The sequence below is a fragment of the Tamandua tetradactyla genome, chromosome 1, assembly GCF_023851605.1.
Source record: "Tamandua tetradactyla isolate mTamTet1 chromosome 1, mTamTet1.pri, whole genome shotgun sequence".
In the NCBI taxonomy this organism is placed as follows: Eukaryota; Metazoa; Chordata; class Mammalia; order Pilosa; family Myrmecophagidae; genus Tamandua; species Tamandua tetradactyla.
In genome coordinates, this window is record NC_135327.1 from 222,984,426 (window position 1) to 223,011,347 (window position 26,922).

The window sequence follows — 26,922 nt, forward strand, 5'->3', positions numbered from 1 at the left end:
AAGAGAAAGGAAAAGAGGGTTGGGTTTGCTGTGCTCCAGACTCTTTACTGGACCATCTTTAGGAATCTCAGGGGCCTCTGTGTCTCGGCGTCTGCATTCCTCACTGCCTGTTATTTCTACCTGAGGCTCACTTTAAAGAGCAGGGCAGTTGGGGTGGGGGGGGGGGGTGAGGTACCCTGTTGTGTGATATAGAGGCGGAAGTAGGTGCGGGGGTGGCGGGTGGGTGCACATGTGGAGGTGGGGTCTCCTTTGTCTCCTGTCCTCTCCCTGCCCCCTGCTCCGCTTTCCCATCCCCCACCCTACATCCCCACCCCTCCCCAAGCCTGAGCTATGGGCAGCAGGAGAAGCATAAGAACCTGTGTCTTCCTTCTCTGGTTTTCATTAAGTAGGAAAAAGGCATGGCAACCCGGGAGGTGGTAGAATAACTGGGGTTTGGCAGTTGTTTGGGAATGAGAAATAAGGGCGAGGAACAAGTCAAAAATGATTCCAGTGGTTGATGCCTCAACCAAAATAATCAGGACATCTTAGGCACAGCAGGGCTGGGCTGCGTCCAGGCCTGCCCTTCCCTGACCTGCTTTCCTGGGCCCCAGTGTCATCCTTACCCTTTGTCGTCTCCAGCAGTCAGGCCAATTTCCTTTTAGGCTGGTGGCATTGCTCGCAGTCTCCGTACAGGCACAGGTTGCAGCCGCTCACGCTTCTGACTTTGAATACACGTGAATATTAGCCCCAGGTTTTGGCAAATCCGTGGCTGTTTTTTGTGTTTTTTCCCCCTCCAATTGCTACCACCCCTTGTAGTCCCCAGCCCTGCCGACATCCCACCTGCAGCTGCCCACACGACCCGTTGTCCACAGGCTCTTTGACATTCGCCAGACCATTCTGCCAGTTCATGAGTCAGTTACTTTAGGGTGAGCACTTTGTCATGCAACGGCCTCAACAGCAGAGCAGACACTATGCAACATACCTGTGCACGCCTACTCTTTAATCTATGGTGACAGTGAAGGACTGGGCTAAGGACCTGGAATAGGCTGAGTTCCATTTCAAACATGTGCAGTTTGAACAGTCTTTCAGTTTTAGGTCTAGAATGGTGCCATCCAATAGAAATGTAATGTGAGCCACGCATATAGTATTAAATATCCTAGCAGCTACGATTTGAAAGATTAAAAAAAAACAGGTAAAATTAATTTTAATAATATGTTCTATTGCGATATGTCCTAAATATTTCAGTGTGCAATGGATAGCTTAAAAATGGCTAGTGAGATATTTTACATTCGTTCTCTCTCTTTTTTTGCACTGTTGCCAAAATCCAGTGTGCATTTTCCACTTCTGGTGCATCTCAGTCTGCACCCATCCCATCTCAGGCGCTCACCGGTGGTTGCCATTTGGGGCAGCAGGAACCTGGAGATGAGGACAGGGTATGGCACGGCCTCAGCAGTGAGGTCCAGGCCACAAAGGAGGTGGATGAGGCGTTTTGGGCAGAGTAGAGAGAAGCCTGGGAAGTGTCTGCCTTTTTCACTTAAGAAGCATGTAAACTCGGAAGAAAAGCTGTCAGAGTAAATTTGAGACGTTACCAGATTAACCAGGAGTTCTAGAAGCCCAATGAAAAGTGGGTTTTAAAATAGCATGTGTTTAGGGCGGGCCATGGTAGCTCAGTAGGCAGAGTTCTCGCCTGCCATGCCGGAGACCGGGTTCGATTCCTGCCTGCCCATGTAAAAAAAAAAAAAGAGAAAGAAAGCATGTGCATGTGTTTCAATGCTGCTAAGAGGTCAACAAAGATTTCTTGATCCAATTAAGCTAAGAAATAATCCCTCCTGTTAGAGCCTTTAGAAGAATCTCTTCTAAATGCATTAGTAAGTACCTGGTTGCGGTAAAGACAATGTGACGGGAGCAATTAATCCTTATCCTAGGGACAGTTTGCAGAGACCTTCTTCAAAAGGTATCAGCCCAGGGACTCATCTGGTTATAAAATCTCGTGATTTTGATGCAGAGTTATAGGACACTATATTGAAAATATGCAGAGACTAGAAGATATACTAAAGCTATTTGCTAATTATAACAAAACCGTAACAGAGGCAAGTGATGTAAGGAGGGGAAGACGTTGCAGGAAAAACCAAGCAGAAAGGACTTTTCCTTAAGACAGAAAAAGTGATGGGATAGAAAGATGAGGAGCTCCTATAAAAGGCATTAAGTTCATTTCCCCCTGGTGATGTTGGGTTTGTTTTACAACTGTCTATACCAGGCAGGTGGAAGCTGCATTATGGCTCATAACTTTCGGGAAGGCAGGAAATTGAAAAAATTGCATAAAATGCAACCAAAAGTGGACCCGGCATGGGCAGCGCAGGGGGTAAGCAGTTCAGTGAAGGAGGAGCTAAAAGGGTTTTCTTGGCTGCGTCCCAGACTCAGCACATCCCACGGCATTCCACAGAACCGGGAAGACAGACCCAATAGCAAACACCTCACAGGGTTGGAGAGCCGACACAGGAGGAGAAAATGTCGCCAAGTGTGTGATTCAAATAGATGGATTTTAGAGACAGAGGCACCCAGGAGATCTCAGTGTATAAAGGTCTATAGACTTCACATTTGATCCATCATCTAATATTTTCTAATAGCCTCTTAACATTAACCTTGTGCTTTTGAGTACTTTTTCCACATTTTAGATATTGCCTGCAGTCCTGGGGGTAGATGGCTGGGTGATATTCTATTGAACAATTTAGCAGGCTACTAGGTATGTATGACTATATTGTGACACCACTTAGAGTCACGTCCAGACTTGTTTCTGATTTTTTTTTCTTATTATCGGCATTTTTCCTTAAAAGTGAGAAAAAATAAGGGGTCCAGTAAGTTAGACTTGGTTCGACAGGTTTAATTTTCATATTCTAAAATACATCAAATGCTTTCCTCATTTTTATTTTTTTAACTTTAAAAATTTGATAGCTTTATTAATGTATAATTGACAGATACACATTTTTAAAGTATAGAACTTAAGTTGTGACAAATATATACATACGTACATATATGGACGCGTATATATACACACACACCCATGAAACCTTTACCAAAATCAAGATAATGAACTTTGAACATTACCATAATCCCTCAGTTTCCTTGTGCCCTTTGTACTCCCTCTGTCCCCCTCCACCCTATCCTTTGGCAACCACTGATCTGCGATCCGTCAATCTAGAGCAGTTTGTATTTTCCAGAATTTAATACAAATAAGAAGATCATACAGTGTGTACTCTTTTTTGTTGGGCCTATTTCACTCAGCATAATTATTTTCAAATTCATTCATGCTCTTATGTATAGCAACAGTTCACTCCTTTTTATTGCTGAGTAGCATTTCATTGTTCGGATGAATCATGATTTGTTTATCCATTCACTTGTTGATAGATATTTGGTTTATTAACAGTTTGGGAGCCATTATGAATAAAGGTGCTGTGTACAGGTCTTTGTATGGACATTTGCTTTCTCTCCTCTTGGTAAAGATACGTAGGAGAGGAATGATGGGGGTCGTATGGTATGTGTATGTCTCACTTTTAAAGAAATTGCCAAACTGTTCTCCAAAGTGGTCGCACCATTTTGCATTTCCGCCAGCAGTGTCTCCCAGCATCCCCACCGACACCTGATGTCATCTGCCTTCTTGATTTTAGACATTCTTTTTTTTTTTTTTTTTTGCATGCTGTATGGTGGGGACACATTTCATTCTGTTTCCATGTGAGTATCCTGCTATTGCAGCCCCATCTGTTGAATTTTTTCTTTGTTTGTTTTTGTGGGTTTCTTTGTTTGGGAAGTGCATGGGCCAGGAATTGAACCCAAGTCTCCTGCATAGACAAGCAAGAATTCTACCACTGAACTACCCTCACACCCCCTGATTTTAAACATTCTAATAGGTGTGTAGTGGTATCTCACTGTGGTTTCAGTTTCCTAATGATTATTGACATTGAACTTCTTTTTATATGCTAATTTGCCGGCTGTATAACTTCCTTGGTAAAGTGTTCAAATTTGGGGGCTATTCTTAAATTGGGTTGTTTGTTTTATTATTAAAATTTGAGAGTTCTTTATATATTCTGGATACAAGTCCTTTGCCAGATAAGTAATTTGCAAATATTTCTCCAGGCTCCTGGCTAGGCTTTTCATTCTCTTAACTGTGTTTGTTGAACAGAAGTTCTTGATTTTGAAAAAATCCAATTTCATCTCTTTTTAATGATTTGGTCTCAGCTCTAAGAAATATTTGCCTAATGTAAAGTCACAAAGAATCTGTTTCTTCTGGAGCTTTAATAATTTTAAGTTTTCCATTTAGATCTGTGATCCATTTTGAGTAAATTTCTGTTTATGATGCTAGGTATGAACTGAAATTCACTTTTAGGGGCATATGTTCCAGTATCATTTGTTGAAAAGATTTTCCTTTACCCAACTGAGTGTCTGTTGAAATTTTGAAATAAAAAAAAATCAATTAAATACTTTCTATTTTGCCCCATTGTTCTATTTTTCTGTATTTATGTCAGTACCAAACTGTTTTGATTAATGTACCTTGATAAAAAGACTTAAGGTCAGGTAGTATAAGCATTCCTCCTTCTGTTTTTGAAGTTGTTTTAGCTATTCTTGTTCTTTTACGTTTTCATATGAATTTTAAAATCAACTTGCCAATTTCTACAAGAAATGCTTGTGGAGACTTTGATTGGAATGGCATTGAATCTACACGTTTCAGGGAAGAAAACTGGCATCTTCACAATGTTGATTGTTCTGAACCATAAACAAGGAATATCTCTCCATTAATACAGGACTTCTTTCATAGCTCTCAGCATTATTTTGTAGTTTTCAGTGTATAGATCTTTTACATCTTTTGTCAGATTTCTCCCTATGTGTTGATATTTTTTTCCTACTGTAAGTGGCATTGTTTTTAAAATTTCAATTTCTGATTGATTTTTTCAATACCATAGAAATATAATTTATTTTCCATTGTTATTTTGAATTCTCCAGCCTTGCTGAACTCTTATTAGTTTTAGTAGATTTTGTAGATTTCATTGGACTTGTTACGTAGACAAGAGGTTGGCAAGCTTTTTCTGTTACTGGTCATATAACCTTATGGGCCACATACAATCTCTGTGTCAGATTCTTCTTTGTTTATTATTATTATTTATTGGTTGTTTTTGTTGCTATTTGCTTTGTTTTGTGGGCCAAACAAAACAGGTGGTAGTTTGCCAACCCCTGATATGCACTGCCATGTCGTCTGCAAATAGTTTTTCTTCTTTAATTCCAACATGGATGCCTTTCATTTCTTTTTCTTGCTGACTGCACTGGCCAGAGCCTCCTGTACGCTGTTGAAAAGAAGCGGTGAGAGCAGATATCCTAATCTTCTTCCTGCTCTTGGGGTTGAGCATTCAGTCTTCCAGCATTAACTATGATGTTAGCTGGAAGTCTTTATAGATGGCCTTTATCATGCTGAGAAAGTGCCCTTCTGTTTCCACCTTGCTGAAATTTCTTTTTATCAAGAACAGATGTTGGTTCTGTCAAATACCTTTTCTGCACCTATTGAGAGGCTCTTATGATTTTTCTTTTCTGGTTTGCTGTTTTGATTAATTATGTTGCTTGGTTTTCAAATTTTAAACCAACCTTGTATTCTTGGGGCAAACCCACTTGATTAGGGTCCATTATCCTTTTTATGCATTGTAGGGTTTCAAATTCCTAAAATATTGTTTGGAATTTTATATCTATGTTCACGAGAGATAATGGTTTGCAAGTTTCTTTTTTTGTCCTGTCTTTGTTATGGTATCAGGGTAATGCCGGTTTCAGTGAATGAGTTGGGAAGTTATGATGGTTAGGTTCTGGTGTCAACTTGGCCAAATAATTATGCCAGGTTGTCTGGTCAAGCAAGCATTGACCTGACCATTGCGGCAAGGATGTTTTGTGGCTAGTTCATAAACCCAAAGGCTATGTATTAAATCATCAGTCAGTTGATTGCATCTGTGGCAAATTACATCCTGTGATTAACTAAGGCACATCCCCCACAATGTGATAATCCAATCAGTTGAAGGCTTTTAAGGGAGAAGAGGGATTCTTTCACTGTCCTTCAGCCAGCGAGCCTCTCCTGTGGAGTTCATCCAGAAACTTCATCAGAGCTGCCAGCTTCACAGCCTGCCCTATGGATTTTGGACTTTTCCATTCCCATGGTTGCTTAAGGCACCGTTATAAATCTCATATTTACAGAGCTGTCCTGTTGGTTCTGTTTTTTTAGAGAACACTGACTAACAATTTTCTCTTCAATTTTCTGTCCTAGCTTTATAGCACTGCTATTATTTTTTCCATAAATGTTTGGTAGGATTCACAAGTGAAGCCACCTGAACTTGAAGATTTGTTTTTTTTTAATAGTGCTTTTTATTACAAACTCAATTGCCTTAATATAATGTAACATTCAAGTTATCTCTTTCTTCCTTTTCTAAAAAGAAATGTTCAATCATTTCAAACTTATAGGACAGTTGTGAAAATAATACAAAACCCATACTGAGAACTCCAACATACCCCCTACCTTGCACTGCATATCCAGCTCCACCAATTTTTAGCATTTGCCACATCATAGCTATTTCTTCTTGAATAAGTTTGGCAATTCGTGTCAAAACTTTGAAAGAATCAGTTCATTTCATCTAAGTTGTCAAATGCATTGGCATAAAGTTGCTCATAATAGTCTCTTATCCTTATAATATCTGTAAAATCTTTAGTTATAGCATCTCTTTCATTTCTGACATTGGTAATTTTTATCTTTTCTTTTCTTCTGATCAATCTGGCTAGAGACCTATCCATTTTATTGCTCCCGCAGAACCAGCTTTTGGTTTCACTGATTTCCTCTACTGTTTTCCTATTTTCTGTTTATTGATTTCCAAAGTGTTTGCTATTATTTCCTTTCTTCTGCTTTTTGGGGGATTTCATTTGCTGTTCCTTGTCTGTTTTCTTCAGGTGGAAGCTAGTATAGTTTATCTGACATTTTTAATCTTTTCTAATATAGGTACTGTACTAGTCGGGACTGTCTAGGTAAGCAGAACCAACAGGAGATATCTATAAATACTATGAGATTTTTGTAAGAGTTGTGTCACCTGACTGTAGGGATGCGCATGTCCAAATTCCATAGGGCAGGCCACAAGCTGGGACCTCTGTTGAAGATTTGCAATGGATTCCCCAGGAACAGCTGCTTGGCTGAAGTAGAGATAGAAATTCTCCCTTCTGACTGCTGAAATCATCACTTTTCCTTTTAAAGCCTTCAACTGATTAGACAAAACTTCTCTCATTGTTAAAGGCAATTTCCTGAATTGATTATAGATGTAAACAGCCATAGATGCAGTCAACTCCCTGATGATTTAAGTTCATGAAAGGTCCTCACAATGACATTCAGGCCAGTGCTTACTTGACTAGACAACTGGACACCAAGACCTGGCCAAGTTGACACATGAATTTGACCATCAATAGATACTTGGTGCTATCAGTTTCCATCTAATACTGCTTTGACTGCATCCCATAAGTTTGAAATTGTATTTTCATTTCACTTAAAAGTATTTTCTAATTTACCTTTGTTTTCCTTTTGACCCATGGATTATTTAATAGTGTGTTATATTTTCTAAAATATTTGGGAATTTTCCAGTGTTCTTTCCGTAATTGAGTTCTAATTTAACTCCATTAGTCAGATAGCATGTAGTATACTATCTGAATCTTTTTAAGATGTTAGACCTTGTGTTATGGCCCAAAATATGATTATCTTATTAGTGTTCTCCATGCATTTGAGAAGAATGAGTAGTCTAAAGTGGATGAGTAGAGTGTTCTATAAAATTTAATTAGGTCAAATTGGTTGATAATACTGCTTATTTCTTCTATGTCCTTATTGATTTTTAACCACTTTTTCTATCAATTATTGAGGATTTGTCAATTTCTCTTTACAGTTCTATCAGCTTCATGCATTTTGAAACTCTCTTCTTAGGTTCATAAATATTTATGAATATTATGTTGTCTGAATGAATTGGCTCCTTTATCATTATGAACTATCTCTTTGCTTTGAGATCTACTTTTCCTGCCATTAATGTAGCTCCTCCTCTATTTTGATTAGTATTAGCATGAAGTAGCTTTTTCTACCGTTTTACTTTTACCCCATTTCTGGTAGTTGTAGACAGTACACAATTGTGGCTTGCTTTTTAATCCAAATCATAGCCTTTGCTTTTTCTGAGTGCTTACATTTACATGCGATATGAACATTGAGTTGGTTGGCTTTAAATATACCATCTTGTTATTAGTTTTTAATTTTCCCATCTGTTCTTTTCTTTTTTCTCCCTTTTCGACTTCTATCAGATTAATTGAGTATTTTTTGTTATTACATTTTATCTCCTTGGTTGGCCTGATATGATTCTTTGTTGTAATTTTAATGGCAATTTAGGGTGTATAGCATGTACCTTTAACTCAGAGCAGTGTACTGTCAAGTTATATTAGACATATAAACATATGGTTTAAGAATCTTACCACAGCATGCTCCCATTTCTGCCCTCCTAGATTTTGTGCCATTTCATGCATCTTCCTGCTATGTATGGTATAAACTCCACAACACACTGTTATTGTTGTTTGTTGTAAGTGTATGTGTGCTATAAACAGTTAATTATCTTTACAGAGATTGAAATAAACAGGAGAAAGAGCTTCTGTACTGGTCTACATAGTTACTCCGCCCAGTGCTATTTACTTCTTTGTATAGATGCAGATTTTCTTCTGGTATCAATTCTCCTTCTGCCTGAAGGACTTTTTAACATATCTTGTAGTGAAGATCTGCTACTAATGAATTCTTTCAGCTTTTGTATGTCTAAAAAATACTTTATTTCATCTTTGCTTTTGAAAAATAATTTTGCTGAGTATAGACTTTTACACTGATACATTTTATTTTTCTTTCAGCACTTTAAAGATGTTTTATTCTCACTTGCATTGTTTCTAAAAAGAAGTCTGTTATCTATGTTTGCTTGTCTGTATGTCACGTATCTTGTATGTTTGGCTATTTTTTCTCATTTCCACTGGTTTTGAGCAATTTAATTATGATATGCCTTGATGTTATTTATTTCCGTATTTCTTGTGCTTGGGATTTGTTGAGTTTCTTCAATCTGTGGGCTTATAGTTTTCATCAAATTTGGTAAATTTTGAGCAATTACTTTAAAAACACTTTTCCTGTCCCCTCCTCTTTCTGATGTGCTTTGGACACTACATTTTCACCTATATTTGGTTTCTTGAAGTTCCCAGGTGCTCGGTTCACTTTTTTCCAGCCTTTTCCCACTGTATGCTTTAATTTGGAATGTTTGTGTTTCTATGCCTTCAAATTCACTTATCTTTTTTTGCCAATGTTTAATCAGCATTTATTTCTATCCAATGTGCTTTACATCTCTAACACTGCAGTTTTTATCTCTCAAACTTCAATTTGGGTCTGTTTTATATCTTTCATATCTATATTTAACATGTTGAGTCTTTCCTCCAGCTTTAAACATATGGAAAACAGTTGAATATTTCTAATGTCATTTCTGGGTTTCTTTCAATTGATTGATTTTTCTTCTCATTATAGGTTGCTAGTTGTCAGACATCATGGATTTTTACTTCTTGAGTGTTGGATTGTCTTATATTCTTTTAAATATTCTTGAGTTTTGTTCTAGGATATTTTATTACATTGAAGTAACTTGATCCTTTCAGTTCTTGCTGTTATACTTTATTAGCAAGACTAAAGTAGAGTTAACTTGAAAGCTAATTCTTCTACATGGAGGCAAGATTTAATGATTTTCTAACTTCACGCTGCCTTTGCAGCTTTTACATATTCTTAATTCATGCCAATTAAACATTACTACACTTAAGGGTTACAGCAAATGAAGTTAGATTGGTCAGAGATTGTTTCCTCTAGTCTTTTCATGTGGTCCTTCCTCTGCAGGTCAGTAGTTTCCTCATACACATGTGCTTATCAGTTCTACGCTGATAAGTCTTGGGGTACCTAATGCAGAGCTCCAGAGTTCTCTGTTCTGCTTTCTCCTTTGCAGTACTCTGCCCTGAAAACTCCAGTTGTTTTGGCTCCTCCAGACTCCCAGTGCTTCCTCCTCAACTCAGGGAGACCACCACTCTGTGTTTGGATTCCCCTTCCCTGTGCTGCAGCAAGAACTTCTTCCAGGCGGCAATCTTAGGGCTCACCTTATTTGTTCCCCCTCTCTCAGATATCACTGCCCTTTGTTTCTGATACCCAATGTCTTGAAACCATTATTTTATATATTTTTCCATTAAAAAAATTTTTTACATGTAAATCTAGTCCCTTCTATTCTATCTTGGCACGAAGCATAGATCTCATTTTGATTTTATATGATATATTGATGGAACTTTAAGCTGGTATACCTGGTAGAGGTTTTAGAGGTGGATTATCTGTTTTAAATACACTTTGCTGATGAGGAAGCTAAGGTCCAAGTAAGTGACATTACCTAAAGCCACACATTCAGTTTATGGCATAACATCAAATATTGTGATGTCTGGTTGAGGGCTATTTCCACTAGATTAATGGGTTTCAAACCATGTCTCATGGGCCCTTAAAGTTCCCTGGACAAAAATCTGGGGCTAGTACTCAGGGCAAAGGGAACACAGTGCTGGGGATGGGGTCACCTACTTCCATTAGAACAGCCCATTTTTTCCCAACACATGGATTTTGTTTCAAAATAGCTATTTGCTAGTTTAAAAAATTGAAAACTACTGTACCAGGTCACACTGCCCTTTAATAGCTCTGTTTGAAATCCTTTAGGAGCCATCCTTTTCATATTCATTTCGTATTTTGCTTCTCTTTGATAGAAAGATTTATAAAATAAGAATCTCTTCAGTAAGTATTAAGAGCTCTACTCTTATTTCTTTGTGTCCTTGCAGGTTTAGTGCATATATAAAGAAAGAGATCCTGATATAAGAGAGAGTGACTCTTTAAAGCCGCTTTCTTTGTTGGTTGTTTTTAATTGTCTTTGCAGAGCCTTAGGCAGTGCCTTTGCTTTCCAAGTGATTCATTGGTCTAAAATATCCAGGGAGCACAAGGGACAATTGAATATACCTGGGAGGAACTGATCAATACTTGTCTCCTTCACCCATGCAACCCTTCTTTTCTATCACAAGCCCCCTTGCTTCAGCTAAATTTAATCTAGCTCCCTTACCACCATCCCATCCTCCAACCCCTGCCGGTAAGTTTACCTCCCCTTCTTAGAGGCGAAAAAAATTTTTAAAAAGAGCTAGCTGCCATGTAAGCATAGCAAAAGAGCTGGATAATAATGAAAGTAGCATCATTTACATTTATTGAGCTCTCTATGTGCCAGGCACTCTTATGAAAGCACATTTACACATATTCCTTCATTCAGTCTTCTCAACAGCCTGATGAGATGAGAGCTATTATTATCTCCATTTCATAGATGAAGAAATTGAGTTTCGTTAAAGTTATGTAACGTGCCCCTAAAATCACGTATGTGATAGAGAGAGGAGCCTGGATTTAAATCCAAGAAATCTAGTTCTAGAGTCTGTTCTCTTAACCACCATTAGAAGGTAAAACAGAGGTTTTCCTGGTGCACAGGTGTTGACAGTTGTTTTTGAAGGAATTGTTTTTGGTTGAGAATTTTATGTTTTATGGGGTCGAACAGCTGTTTGGGAAGGCAGACTTAGGAATGGAGTTTGGAAGAGAAGATGCTTATTTTTTGGTAGAAAGTTGTCTGCCACTTCCTGTTACAACCATCATAGCCTCCCTTAAATATATATATGTATGTGTGTATATATATATATATATATATATATATAATGCACTGTTTATTTCCTGTTTTAATGATTTTCTAACTTCGCACTGCCTTTGTAGCTTTTACATATTCTTAATTCATGCCAATTAAACATTACTACACTTAAGGGTTACAGCAAATGAAGTTAAAATAAGATAATTTTGTGATTTAAAAAGTGTTGACGTTTCTATCTATTGCATAGACTTTAATAAGGGGAGCTACAATTTCCATAAGTAATATTTTAGACTACTGTGTGTATATGTATACATTTGACATTTTTAGAAATAAGAAAATTAAAACAAAAAATATCCCAAACGCATTAGATTTGGGTTCAGTTTAAACCTTTTCCACTAACCCCATGTTAAGTTTCTAAATCTACCACTTACGGGAGGCTGAGATCCTTGTCACTATATCCTTTCTGTATGTCCTTTTCTCTTTTTAAAAGACCTCCTACCACCAGGGGGCACATGTTTAGGTACCGTTAATAGAGCACTGATTACGTTATAAAAAGGAAAATCCCTAATCAAAGAACTAATTGAAAATTCTAAGTTCGTGTTGGAGTTCTGGAATGCCATGTTTCTGAGCATCTCATGAATAATCACGCAGTCTATTCTATTCACATGACTTCTTTTGAAGCAGGACACTCCTATCTCCTTACACAATACTCAGAATTATGACTTAGGGGCCACATTGATGTGCTATGGTCCATTGTAGCAGTGTTTCTCTGTGCAGCCTACAGGCCACCTGTCTGGAAGCAATAAGGGGCTTCTTAAAAATAAAGGTTGCTGGGCCATACACGAAATCAGCTGGTACAGAATCTTTATAAATAAGACAGGAGTCTGCATTTTTTTTTTTTTTTGTATCAACCTTCTAAGGTACCTGGGAAGCGCAGCAAAGTTTGAGAACCACCGGGCTACAGGTGTTTCACCCTGTAACGCTGATCACAAAGGAAATAAAACTCAACCTCTTCAAAAGACAAGCTGAGACAGAACCCCTGGTGACAATCCATCCGTTGAATGGAAAGCTTGTTAACTCATCCAACAGATACTTACTGAGCACTTAGAAGGCCCCATAGTAGGCAAGACCCTGCCATGCTGAACAGAAGGTGTGTGACCCTGGCCCATTAGAAGTTAGATAGGAAGGTAGGACTGGAATCTTGCTTTGCATTCAGGGATGCTTTTTTTTTTTTTTTTAAACTTTCTTATTGCATAGTATAACATATATACAAGGCAAAGAATTAAAGAAGCAATAGTTTTCAAAGCACTCTTCAACAAGTAGTTATAGGACAGATCCCAGAGTTTGTCACGGGCTATCATATCTTCATTTCAGATTTTTCCTCCTATCTGCTCTGAATACAGGAGGCTAGAAGGATTAAATATTTTTTTATCACCACAATCAACTTTTTTTCTTTCTTTTTTGTGAAAAATGACATATATACAAAAAAAGCAATAAATTTCAAATCACAGCACAATTAGTTGTAGAACATACTTCAGAGTTTGGTATGGATTACAATTCCACAATTTTAGGTTTTTACTTCTAGCTGCTCTAAGATATTAGAGACTAAAAGAGAAATCAATTTACTGATTCAGCAATCATATTCATTTGTTAAACCCTACCTTCTCTGTATAACTCCACCATCACCTTTGATCTTTCTATACCACTCTTGAGGGGTGTTTGGGCTATGGCCATTCTAACTTTTTCATGTTGAAAGGGTCTGTCACTAATATGGGGTAGGGAGATGGAGCTATCTGATGTTCTGGAAAGGCTGAGCCCTCTAGGTTTCAGAACTTATCTGGTCCAGGGACCCATCTGGAGGTTGTAGTTTTCTGGAAAGTTACACTAGAGCTTGGAACCCCTGCGGAAGCCTATATATTGCCCTAGGTGTTCTTTAGGATTGGCTGGAGGGGTCCTGGTTGGGGGTTGGCAGGTTATGATAGGTAGCAAGGTCTAACTGAAGCTTGATTAAGAGCAGCCTCCAGAGTAGCCTCTCGACTCTATTTGAAGTCTCTCTGCCACTGATACTTTATTAGTTACATCTCTCTTCAGGGATGCTTTTATTTCTCATCCTAAAAGACAAGAATGAGGACTTTCTGCTAACGCTATTAAAAAATTTAAATTATCATAATGGGAGAAAACTTAACTTACATATGACCTAATTTAAAGTACTATCTTTAAAGCATATAATTATATAGGCATGTAAGATCTGACACAGTGAGCCAGACCCCTGGCCAACCCAATTTATTTATTGCTTTTGAAAGGATATAAAAAATATTGTATGATATGATAATGGTTATCATCTAGAACATGCCTCCTGGGTGTGATGTGATGTGATCTGATTGTCCTCCAGAATAGTGCTTCCAAACATTTTTTTCCTTTCAGCAGGAACATGGGTAATGCTTCTATGACACGCTAAGGTAAAGGGACCGAGCTGCAAGTAGTCTGGAGGCAACTGGTCTGGGGCTTCCCTCAGTCTGGGCCTCTGTCCCTGCCCTGGGGACCGAGGAAAGTGTGTCCCAAAAAGCAACAGCAGCACCCTGTGTGTGGCAGACATGCTGAAGCCCAGGGCCCACTTCAGAGCCACTGACTCAGCGCTCTGCAGTTTAACAGGGTCCCCAGATGATTCCCAGATACCCACAAGTAATGTTTGAGAAGCATTAGCCTGAGCAACAGCCCCTTCTCTACAACATAAACCTGGAAAATGTAATCAAAACTGTGCTGAAATGCTCCTTCCATAATGATCTAGCCATTCGATTTTTTTTTTAAGTTTATATTAAAATCCCATCAATTAAATTTTCCCATCGATGGGGTTTTTTTTTATTAATTAAAAAAAATTGACTAACACAGCATTTAGAAATCATTCCATTCTACATATGCAATCAGTAATTCTTAATATCATCACATAGATGTATGATCATCATTTCTTAGTACATTTGCATCGATTTAGAAAAAGAACTAGCAAAACAGAAAAAGAAATAGAATGATAATAAGAGAAAAAAATAAAAATAAAAAATACAAAAAATATATAAAAAAACACAGACAAACAAACAAAAAAAAAACTATAGCTCAGATGCAGCTTCATTCAGTGTTTTAACATAATTACATTACAATTAGATAGTATTGTGCTGTCCATTTTTGAGTTTTTGTATCTAGTCCTGTTGCAGAGTCTGTAACCCTTCAGCTCCAATTACCCATTGTCTTACCCTGTTTCTAACTCCTGATGGTCTCTGTTACCAATGACATATTCCAAGTTTATTCTCGAATGTTGGTTCACATCAGTGGGACCATACAGTATTTGTCCTTTAGTTTTTGGCTAGTCTCACTCAGCATAATGTTCTCTAGGTCCATCCATGTTATTACATGCTTCATAAGTTTATTCTGTCTTAAAGCTGCATAATATTCCATCGTATGTATATACCACAGTTTGTTTAGCCACTCGTCTGTTGATGGACATTTTGGCTGTTTCCATCTCTTTGCAATTGTAAATAACGCTGCTATAAACATTGGTGTGCAAATGTCCGTTTGTGTCTTTGCCCTTAAGTCCTTTGAGTAGATACCTAGCAATGGTATTGCTGGGTCGTATGGCAATTCTATATTCAGTTTTTTGAGGAACCGCCAAACTGCCTTCCGCAGTGGTTGCACCATTTGACATTCCCACCAACAGTGGATAAGTGTGCCTCTTTCTCCGCATCCTCTCCAGCACTTGTCGTTTTTTGTTTTGTTGATAATGGCCATTCTGGTGGGTGTGAGATGATATCTCATTGTGGTTTTGATTTCCATTTCTCTAATGGCCAGGGACATTGAGCATCTCTTCATGTGCCTTTTGGCCATTTGTATTTCCTCTTCTGATAGGTGTCTGTTCAAGTCTTTTTCCCATTTTGTAATTGGGTTGGCTGTCTTTTTGTTGTTGAGTTGAACAATCTCTTTATAAATTCTGGATACTAGACCTTTATCTGATATATCATTTCCAAATATTGTCTCCCATTGTGTAGGCTGTCTTTCTACTTTCTTGATGAAGTTCTTTGATGCACAAAAGTGTTTAATTTTGAGGCGCTCCCATTTATTTCTTTCTTTCTTCAGTGCTCTTGCTTTAGGTTTAAGGTCCATAAAACTGCCTCCAATTGTAAGTTTCATAAGATATCTCCCTACATTTTCCTCTAACTGTTTTATGGTCTTAGACCTAATGTTTAGATGTTTGATCCATTTTGAGTTAACTTTTGTATAGTGTGTGAGATACGGGTCCTCTTTCATTCTTTTGCATATGGATATCCAGTTCTCTAGGCACCATTTATTGAAGAGACTGTTCTGTCCCAGGTGAATTGGCTTGACTGCCTTATCAAAGATCAAATGTCCATAGATGAGAGGGTCTATATCTGAGCACTCTATTCGATTCCATTGGTCGATATATCTATCTTTATGCCAATACCATGCTGTTTTGACCACTGTGGCTTCATAATATGCCAAAAGGTCAGGCAGTGTGAGACCTCCAGCTTCGTTTTTTTTCCTGAAGATACTTTTAGCAATTCGGGGCACCCTGCCCTTCCAGATAAATTTGCTTATTGGTTTTTCTATTTCTGAAAAATAAGTTGTTGGGATTTTGATTGGTATAGCATTGAATCTGTAAATCATTTTAGGTAGGATTGACATCTTAACTATATTTAGTCTTCCAATCCATGAACACGGTATGCCCTTCCATCTATTTAGGTCTTCTGTGATTTCTTTTAACAGTTTTTTGTAGTTTTCTTTGTATAGGTTTTTTTGTCTCTTTAGTTAAATTTATTCTTAGGTATTTTATTCTTTTAGTTGCAATTGTAAATGGAATTTGTTTCTTGATTTCCCCCTTGGCTTGTTCATTGCTAGTGTATAGAAACGCTACAGATTTTTGAATGTTGATCTTGTAACCTGCTACTTTGCTGTACTCATTTAGCCATTCGATTTTGATATAATCTTAATCTTTTCTACAAAATTGATTTCAATGTATATTGAATGAATAGATATATGTAGCTTAATTTTCATATCCTTATAAAACTTTTTTGTATAAGTTGCTAAAGGTTCTGATGTGGCATCAGAACATAGGGTCACTATAACTTTTCTAGGCTCTTCTTGAATCCCTTCATATTATTATCCCCAACCACCTTTTGGATAAGGAAAGTCTGAAGTCTTCCACTTTCAGCATAAAAGCAACCTTTTACTTTCCCTAACCCTGCCCTCATATTGCAAGGAGCCCTCCTTTGTTCTAATAGACTAGAACTTTATTAACTAGTCCACACTCAGCCTACTCATATTCTTGATTAACTTAGTAATTTTTGATGCAGAATTTTGTAGTAAGTCACATATATGAGAGACACTCACCATCAGCCAGTTGCTTTTTCTCTCAGTTGTGCTGGGTGACACACCACAGCTTCTACTACAACTGAATTCAAACTCTCCATATGTATGTAGATTGCTGGAAGGGTTTGCATGTTATTATTTGTTCTGCTGTATCTTTTCCTAATCCTCAGGATTCGGGTGCACTGATTTGTATGCAAATCTACTGTTTTTCTTTTATTATTAGGACTGCATACTCCACACTAAATGGTATTGTTTAAAAAAGGAAAAACAACCGTGAATCAGCTTCTAATTTAATCCAGCCATGGATTTCTACTTTATTTTAGATATGTTTCTATATTTCTCTAGGGAATATGTTATATATAATCGCAGTCATTGTTTATAGATTATACAGTATTTATCTAGCATTCTGAGAAATTTGTGAATGGATAATTTGAGCATGAAATTTTTGTTTTTTTAGAATACTCTACATATTTTTTAAAAAATGGAGTAACTTGAGTTCCAGCCAATCCTAAAGAATACCTAGGGCATTATATAAGACTCCACAAGGGTTCCATGCATTAGAGTAACTTCCCAGAAACCTACAACCTCCAGAAGGGTTTCTGGATCAGATAAATCTTGAAACCTTGAGGGCCCAGCCTCTCCAGAATATCAGCTAGTTCCATCTCCTTTCCCCATATTAATGACAGACCCCCCCCAACATGAAAAAGTTAGAATGGCCATAGCACAAACACCCCTAAAGAGAAGGATGGAAAGATCAAAGGTGATAGTGGAGTTATACAGAGAAAGTAGGGTTTAACAAATGAATATGATTGCTGAATCATTAAATTGATTTTCTTTTAGTCTCTAGTATCTTAGAGCCACTAGAAGTAAAAACCTAAAATTGTGGAATTGTAACCAATACCAAACTCTGAAATATGTTCTACAACTAATTGTGGTGCTGTGCTTTGAAATGTATTGCTTTTTTGTATATATGTTACTTTTCACAAAAAAAAGAAGGAAAAAAGTTGATTGTGATGATAGAAAAATATTTAATCCTTCTAGCCTCCTGTATTCTGGAGCAGCTAGAAGGAAAAATCTGAGATGATTGAATGGTAGCCCACGACAAAGTTTGGGATCTGTCCTGTAACTAAGAGTGTTTTGAAAATTACTGCTTTTTTCTTTCTGTGCTTTGTATATATGTTATATTGTACAATAAAAAAAGTTTTTTTTAAAAAAAGAGAGAGAAGGGGAAGAAATAAGCATCCATTCCCAAAATTTAAAAAAAACAAACTTTACTACCAAAAAGAGGTAAATACATTGCTAGCGAGCCTACTTTTATTTTAAATTTTACCAAGTAATTCAGAGTCACCCATTAAAAGAATGATTAAAAAATCTGAGAATATTAGGCTTTATGATAAGAGATCACAGCATTTTTCTTAGGCTAGCAATAGTTGCCATCTGTTCTAGTTTTTGCTAGCTGCTGGAATGTGATATACCAGAAACAGAATGGCTTTTTAAAGGGGGAATTTAATAAGTTGCTAGTTTGCAGTTCTAAGGCTGAGAGACTGTCCCAATTAAAGCAAGCCTTGTAAAAATGAAGATGCTAAGGCATCCAGGGACAGATACCTTGGTTCAAGAAGGCTGATGGCATGCAGTGTTTCTCTCTCAGCTGGAAGGGCACATGGTGAACATGGCGGTGCCTCCTGGCTCTCTCCAGGCCTTTTGCTTCAGGAAGCTCCCCAGGAGGCGTTCTCCTTCTTCATCCCCAAGGTCGCTGGCTGATGGACTCTGTTCTCTCTTCCTTCTGTCGTGGTTCTGAGGCTCCCTCCTCATTCTCAAAAAGGAACTCTCTCCAAAATGTCTCCTCTTTTATAGGATTCCAGTAAACTAATCAAGGCCCACGTAGAATGGGTGGAGACACATCTCCATCTGATCAAGTTTAATGCCCACAATTGAGTCTCACATCTCCGTGGAGACAATTTAATCAAGTTTCCAACCAATAGTGCTGAATAGGGATTAGAAGAAACCCTGGCTCTTACAAGATTGATTAGGATTAAAACGTGGCTTTTCTAGATTACATAAATCCTTTCAAACTGGCACACCATCAATAGCCATATATATTATAAAATGTGTATTATAGGCTAATCTCATTTTCATATAGCCACCGATTATCAAGTACTTACTGGGTTGCTTTGTTCCTTATTTCCTTTCATCTTCACAATATCCCTGTGGCACACGGATTATTGTCCCCATTTTAAAGATCAGGAATAGTCTAAGGGGTGAGTGCAAAGCCCATAGATAGGATACAGCATCCTTAACTAGGACCCATTAAATTGCAGGCAGTGTAAGCAACTCAGGTAAGCTGAGGCACCAAAGAGAAGGATGCGTGCATGCTTGACAGATATCCCGGGCAGAAAAGCAGCAGAGCCCTAAGACTGTGCTGGGACAAGGGTCTGAAAACCCTTTAGCAACTGCCTTCATCAGGCATCTCTCCTCCTCCTCCTGTTCCTGTTTCATTTTAATCTTTCTCTATCAATTGGCTTTCTCTATTTCTCCACTTTCCGCCATTGTACGTCCACGGTGTACACATTCAGTCCCCTAATGAGGTCAAATACTTCTTCTCACTCAATCAAAAAAATCGCAGGGAAGGAATCTGATTGGCCCGGTTTGGGGAAAGTACCCACCCCTAGTCCAATCAGCTGTCGCCGGGAAAGTATTTTACAGAACGGCTTCCAAGGCCCGCTGCTGGGGCTGAGGGATGGGGAGGAAAGGACACTCCTACCGAATACTGCCCTAAAGGTGTGCACTATTATGACAAGCCAGGGTTTAAATCTCTGGACTAACCAGCAATTGATATTCACTATCTTTTACTGCCCTGCTGTTATTTAAGGTGTTTTAAAGTTATAAATACTTTTGTTTTTGCAAGCCTTCTAAAGATGGACAGAGAGCATTTTTCCCAATACTTAATTCCCAGAATGCTGTGCTTGTTTGTTAAAATTACAAATTCTTGCTGACAGCTTTGGCTGGCGTTATTTATTATTATTGTTTTTATTCTTATTAAATAACTCTTTCATAGGGCAAGCTTTGTGAGGTAAGATGACGTAAATTATAAAATGTGAAGGGTAATTATTTATAATTCTTACTGAAAATACTCCAGATCTAGTGATTGCCAGCTGCTGGTATGGATTTAGCATTCTGAAATTAAAACAGAATAACATTTGGTCCTTTTTTGGTCAAATATTTTGTGATTATATGAGGTGTGCTATTATACTGTCAACCTGAGTTTAAGATACTCTTTCCCCATTTTAAATCTATGCAAAGCAGTCTTCATTGTATGCACACGTACATGTGTGAAGCATTCAAATGTTGGGTTGGGATTTTAAACTTGGCCAATTACGCATTCTCATTTTTGTAAATGTCAGTGTTTGCTCCAAATTTTATGTTGAAACCACAGGTTTATCTGGCACCCATGCCAACTTAATGCTTTTCTTTTGCTTTAAATTAGCTGCTACTTAATGATTAAGAATGAGGGCATTGGAGGACAAATAATATTACTAACTGTTATGCATCCAAATCATTGTCAACTATACAAAGTCTGCCCGAATTTTTGGCAGCTCACAAACCAAAAACCTGTCTAGCATGTGTGTTCAAAAACTTCATAGCAACAGGTGAACGCCCTCATCTTTTATGTTTTGTTTAGTTTAGAGGAAATCAGTGAAAGGTAAAAACAAAAGTCATTTCCATCTGAGTTGTATAAAGGGTCTATCGGGGTGAGACTCCCTTTTCTGAGCTAAGTGAAGCTGGAAACTGCTGGATTCCTGTTCCTGGGTGTCACATTTCTAGAGATGGCTGCTTACATATCCTAATAAATTTATGATAGAATCACTGCCAGATAAGGAAAAAAATCTCGGGGCTGAGCTATATTGGATTCTATGAAAATTAGATTTTGGACTAGAGAGTTATACTTTTCCTTAAATTCTGGTAACACAATCAGGAACGTCAGCCTTCATTATAGTTTTTCTGATCACAAATAGAAGGAAATGACCGGTCTGGAGTAGCTTATCTTGTCTGAACTGAACACTCCAGGATTCTTCACATTTAAATAGATTTGGATATCAAGGCTTTAGGTTGGCCTAAGATGCTGTTGGTACATGGTGAAGCATCTTCTGGTCTCAGAAAAAGCCACTTTCCTGCTGAGTTTTAGGTTTGTCGAAGCTGTTCAACAGTAGCTATGCCCCGTAACCTTTCTAGTGATAAATGACGCATTTCAAATAAACTAGATTGCAGCCAACTCTGCAGAAAGAATAACTTTCTATTAAAAAACAAAAATAAAAAGCTAGAGACAGTTCTGGAGGGTCAAACATGCACAAACAGTATAGCAAAATAAAGTATATGCTGTGCTTTTTAATGGAAAATATTGCTACTGGTTCCGTTGGCCAAATTCATTCAGTATGCCAAAAAGCCGAGGAATCTGGCAGGAGTTATAAAGAGTAGTTCCATCTTTCGTCTGTATTTCTTTTCTGTATTTATCTAGCTTTAGAAAATGCTGGGAATGTCTTTTTCTTCCGACTTGGCACTTGTGCTAAACCACAGAAACACACAGGACAGCTTCTCGCAATTGTTTGGTTACTTAGAGCGCAGGCAGTCTTTAAACTGTGAGAAATATATTCTTTCTGTTGGAAATTTATGAAAAGTACTGAAGAAAAGTTTATTTTCATTTTCTGAAATTTATCCCAGAAATAAAAAAAAATTGATTTTATTAATTGGCAGCTATTTTACTCAATGCACAAAGGCAGGATGCCAGCTCATTATTTTTGGCCCTCAGCTGACCCAAAATAGTTTTCTTATATAAGAAGCTATTCACAGATGCTAAACTTAAGTATTATTAATAATAATAATAATAATGGCATTTCAGACTTCATAAATGTTTTCAGATTCCATGAGTTTTTGGCACTCAGAAAATATCGACCATTTTCTCTTAAAAACAGCAATTCTATTTTATACAAGAAATAAACAGTACTCGAATTAGCACTTTGGAGTCTTAAATGGACCGAAAATATGCATGCATTAGCATTCCATTCTAGGACTCCTTTTTTTCCTTCATTTGCTGCAAGATCAATCCACTTTTGTTTAAAAACAAACCTTGTAGAATCTCAGGAACTGTTTTCTCTGTATTTCCCTACCATTGCTGTGGTGTAAGCTGCTTCTCTTTCAGATGCCTTGGGGGACAAATTTGAAAGTAGTGTTGCTAAACAAAAATTATCTTCTTTTTACCCAATTAATTATAACTTTGCACATTTCCATCAGAACGACTCTATCTGTGTTTGGGAGTGACTGTACATAATGGCTTCTCCTTATGAGCAACAGGTCCGGACTTGTTTAGGCTATGCTAGTTTGCATTGTGCTTTTGGGAAAAAGCACTTGAATTTTCTAGGTCTTTGTTTACCTGTGAGTAAAAGTAGGAAAAATATGTCTAGAGTTTAAGCTAGCATTCCTTATAGCAAAGTTTAAATTTTGAATCCTTGGGAAGGAAAAGCACCCCTAACATGGTTTGCAGCAGTGCACATTGACATTCAGTTGGGGGGAGGGAAGGGGCAGGAGAGGGACTTGGACAGTGGGCATTTATTGGCTCATGATTTTGAATTCCCAAATCAACAGGGCTTGCTTTCTTCTAGGATCAGCAGCATATGGCTGGCTGGCTGTTGGAAATCCTTGGGGTTCCTTGGTGTTTCTGCCACATGGCCATGTCCTCTCCTTTCACTTCCAGTTCCCACTGACTTCCTGTTTCTGGATCTTTATGAGGCTTCCAGTAATCTAGATTAAGACACACCCTAATTCAATCACATTTTAACTAAAAATAATGGCTCCAAGAAGTCCTATCTACAGTGAGTTCCCACAGGAATGCAGGTTAAGGACGTGTCTAAATTGGAGCACATAATTCATTCCACAACAGAGGGGCTTAGTCAAAATGTGTGCTTCTGCTTTTTCTAAGAAATTATTTAAAATATGCACACAAACTATTGCAAACATTGATAGTTCCACTGAACCCTGATTCTCTGATTGGGAGAAATCTGATCAGATTTCTATGAAAATAAATGTCTGAGCTCTTTTTCCTTAGATGGTCACTTGCCAGCGAAACGCCATGTCAGAATATCGACCGTTATTTTTCATTCCATTTTGCCTGCGGAGAAGTAAAACCGGAAACCTCCTGGAAAATCGCTGTGTTTGCCAAAGGAGGATAGAAACACTTGTCTGAGCCATGTGGCGAGTTGGTCAGATGCACTGTGACCCCCGCTGCCAGGGAGCACCGCAAATTGCAATGTGGACTTTTCACTTGGAAGAGGGGAGGCAGCAAAAATGCTGGTTTATTTTAGAGTGAAACCGTGTTGAAAATAAATGATCCCTCTGGTTGAATATACCTTCCCTGTGCCAGAATCAGCCCTCAGTTATGCTCGTACAAGTCCCGGAAATCCCTACAGCGGGGCAGTCTGGGGTCTGAGAAGGAAACTCCAGAGCTTGATTTAAGCACCGTCCCCACCAGCTCTCCTCTGCAAAACCAGGGCTTGTGCACATTTATGTTTGTGATGTGCTTATCCCATCTTGATCCCCTCCATGATACTCTTCAGGTTTGTTCTTATTAAATCAGCCCCCCCACCATGTCACAGCACAATTTCAACATAATTATCCTTATATCAAAGCCACAAATGTGGCTTAATAGTACTTTTCATAGTCACTGAAAGTCTGAAGGAAATGATGTCTTATTAGAAAAAGGATTCAATAGTGAACCATTAAAAAATTTAAAAAGGTCCTGACAGCTCATAGGCACTAAAACTACCTTGAGCCTTTTTAAAAGAATAACAGCATCTTATTCTGTGTTCTGATGCACTTTTATAAGATACTTGTATGCAAATTGTAGAAAGGTTCAGAAAGAATTGTTTTCAATGGCATATACAATATATTTACATTTAAGTGTACATTAGATGTCCCCAAATTAACTCTGATCACATTCAGAAAACTGATAAGATTGAACAAGGAACTCAGTAGCTAAAACAAAATAAACAGGACAGAGAATTGAGCATGTTTTTGGTGCTGACTTGGGTTTGAATCCAGGCCCCCAGCTCCTCTGGCCTCGATGTCCGCACTAGTGCTGGAAGGATAATAACCTGTTCCTCAGAGAGTTACAGGTAGGATTAAATGGCACGAATCCTAAATGAAAAGGGCCAGCCTTGTGCTGGGCGCATCAGAACGTGAGCTGGTACCATGATCGTCGTCGTTATTGGGAGCAGATTTCTGTCGAGTGCAGGCAATGGACCAGACAGGGGACTTTCTAAGGTGTTCCATCCCGCACCTGGCCTTCGGGAGTCCAGCCCGTCCTTGTACCTTGTGGCTTGGGACACAGGGATTGACAGATACGCACGGGCCAGTGCAGGTCCCCTCGCTCCTTAGACAGCACGTTTTGTCAAGACCCGTGATGGGGTTCGAGCCCAGCACATGCCAGGGGCACTGGCAGGGTAATCCTGAACAATGCAGGACATTTCAGATTAGCGTTCACCTCAAGAGGAAAAACCATCCTATTAAATCTAAGCTCTCAGGCGATTTCTTTGAGTCCACATGACTCTGCTGAGCAGCTGTTGTACGCAGAACTCCCGCTGTGGTGAGCAAGGACAGGGTGGTTAAATGGACACGTCGCTGGGAAACCTTGGGGCTTGTGTCATGCCTGGTGGAGCCTCTTCTTTAAAGGGGAACAAATACAGATCTGCCGCTGCGGTGTTTAAAACGCGCTCCTGGTTCCCTTTGCTTCGCACACAGCCTTGCCTGGGCTGACTGCTGCGGCCCCTCCTGGCGCGCGCTCCCCCTGGCCCTCTTAGCCGTTGGTGGCGTAGACTGCGAGGTGTTCACCAACAGCCCTCCTCCCTCTTTGGTATTAATGCTAGAGCACACGGGCCCCGGCGAGCGCCTGCTTTCCCCACACCCCTGATGTGGCCACGGAACTCTGGCCTGGCCCTGGGGAGTGAGAAGGGCTGCCTGCTACCTTTGCTCCTTGCCCTGCGCACAGGACGCCGGCGCCTTCCTGGGCTCCCGCCCTCATTCTTGCAGGCACAGGGGGAGAACCCCCAGGCGCAGCCCTGGGCCCGGGATTGGCCCACGTGATGGAGACCAGTTGCTGCGGAGGCCGGGTTTAAACCTCTGTATTTGGGGGAGGGGGGGGGTATGTCCAAGTGGTTTAGCCTGTACGCTCACGTCGCGCGGCGAGCATCTGCTCTTTTGTACGAGGCAAAAAGGCTCTCCCCCGAGGCGCAGCCGCTCACCGGGACGCCCCACCTGGAGAGCGGAGCCAGGGCCGGACCCTGCACACCTCCCCTTCACCCGGACGCCCCACCTGGAGAGCGGAGCGGGGAGCCGCACTCCGCGCCCCTCCGCGGCTGGCGCCCTGCAATCCTGCACCCGGGGCCCACACAAATGCTCCAGATTCTCTCCTTGCCCCTGGCCTTGCTCCCGCCGATCTTTCAGTTTTCAGATTCTCTCTTGGTCCGCAGAGAAGTCCACGCCATTTACCTCCTTCTCCGTTCTTTCTCTCTTCTCTTGGGTTCTTGCACATCTCCTCGTCTCTATAGTGTCATTATTTGGGTAGTGTTTGACTGTCTCAGGAGAGTGTACGATTCATGAGAGCAAAAGCCGTACCTGTCCCTTCCATTCCTGCATTCCCAGAAACTAGGTCAGTGTCTGTCACGGACCAAATGTTTGTTGAATGAAGCAATGAACTGTTCTCTCCATTTTTTTTTATGCCCCCCCTCCCATAGCCTTCATATCCTAATGCCAAAATACTATGGAAATGTTAAAACAAAAAATAGCATTGAGTAGAATACATATTTACAGTGTTTTTCTTATATGCATCCATATAAGCCACAAACCTTAAACTTGTTTATTTTTTAAACAGTCCAGGAAAGAGCAGAGTTTTTATCATGTATTTTATTTTCTTTTAACATAGTTTCCCCATCACCGCTAAAGAATTTAATTGTTTACTTTGATTTTCGTCACTTTATAACCTGGAAAAGTAAGGTGATAAAAAAGGGCAATCATGGCAAAAGATGACAGTTGTCATGCTCTAATTTTTTTTAAATTGCTGATGATTTTTCGGGACACCACAAACTGCCCACACTGTCAGAATCTGGCAGCCCCAACTAGAGCAGGAAATAAGACTGTAAATTTAGAAAGTGTTGTACCATATTCAGGAATGCACCTCACAGCCACCTCCAAATATGTCATGGTTGTATAGCCGGGGTTTAGAGTAAATCGAGGAACTTTTTCGTATGCATTTTGCGGTACAGGAAAAACTGCCCGAAAGCACGGCCGGGCGAGGGAGAAAGCCAGGATGCTGAGTGAAGGTAAAAAATTTCATCACAGATTCCACCTGCCACTGCCAAGTTGGAAAAGCCACATTGCACCATTCCGTTCTTTTTATACCATTCTACTTTATGGAAATCATCATAGAAATGATTTCTATTACCTCTTCCTTTAATGCTCACTATGATAATTTCCTCAGCAACTGCTAATATGGGAGCAAATTGCTATAACAGAAAGGAGATGTTTGGCTCCCATGCATGAGAGTTTTAACTGTGGGGTTATGGGGAATCATTTTTATTGCGAATGGTCCCTATCCGAGGCCAACCCCGAGGTCTTTTGCCCTATGTGTTAAGCAGTAGGGATTGAAGGTGAAAAAATGGCCTTGCTGATTATGTGTGTTCTGCTAATTCATAAAATGCACTGGCTATGATCTCGTGGTCTTTTACTGCCTCAGCCCCCAAAAGAGCTATTAGATAGATTTCCAGGACATTTTTGGCAA

At 39.2% G+C, this 26,922-nt stretch overlaps 2 protein-coding genes across 10 annotated transcripts in view; one reads left to right on the forward strand and one right to left on the reverse strand.

Annotated features, from left to right (window-relative positions):
• ANKRD26 (ankyrin repeat domain containing 26) overlaps positions 1-26,922 on the reverse strand; it is a 1,272,391-nt gene that overhangs the window by 595,918 nt on the left and 649,551 nt on the right. The window lies entirely within an intron of this gene.
• The window catches only part of ODAD2 (outer dynein arm docking complex subunit 2), a 199,718-nt gene that overhangs the window by 153,814 nt on the left and 18,982 nt on the right, over positions 1-26,922 (forward strand). For 4 of the 9 annotated variants that reach the window (XM_077152981.1, XM_077152985.1, XM_077152998.1 and 1 more), the window contains one exon: positions 23,197-23,498. The exons of 1 other annotated variant lie outside the window; for it this stretch is intronic. In XM_077152981.1, coding sequence (XP_077009096.1) covers positions 23,197-23,334 — 138 coding nt within the window. In that variant the 3' untranslated portion in view covers positions 23,335-23,498. Of the gene's footprint in view, positions 1-23,196; positions 23,509-26,922 lie in introns of those variants that run through there. 4 more of the 9 variants (XM_077153039.1, XM_077153022.1, XM_077153048.1 and 1 more) reach the window with 1 other exon arrangement.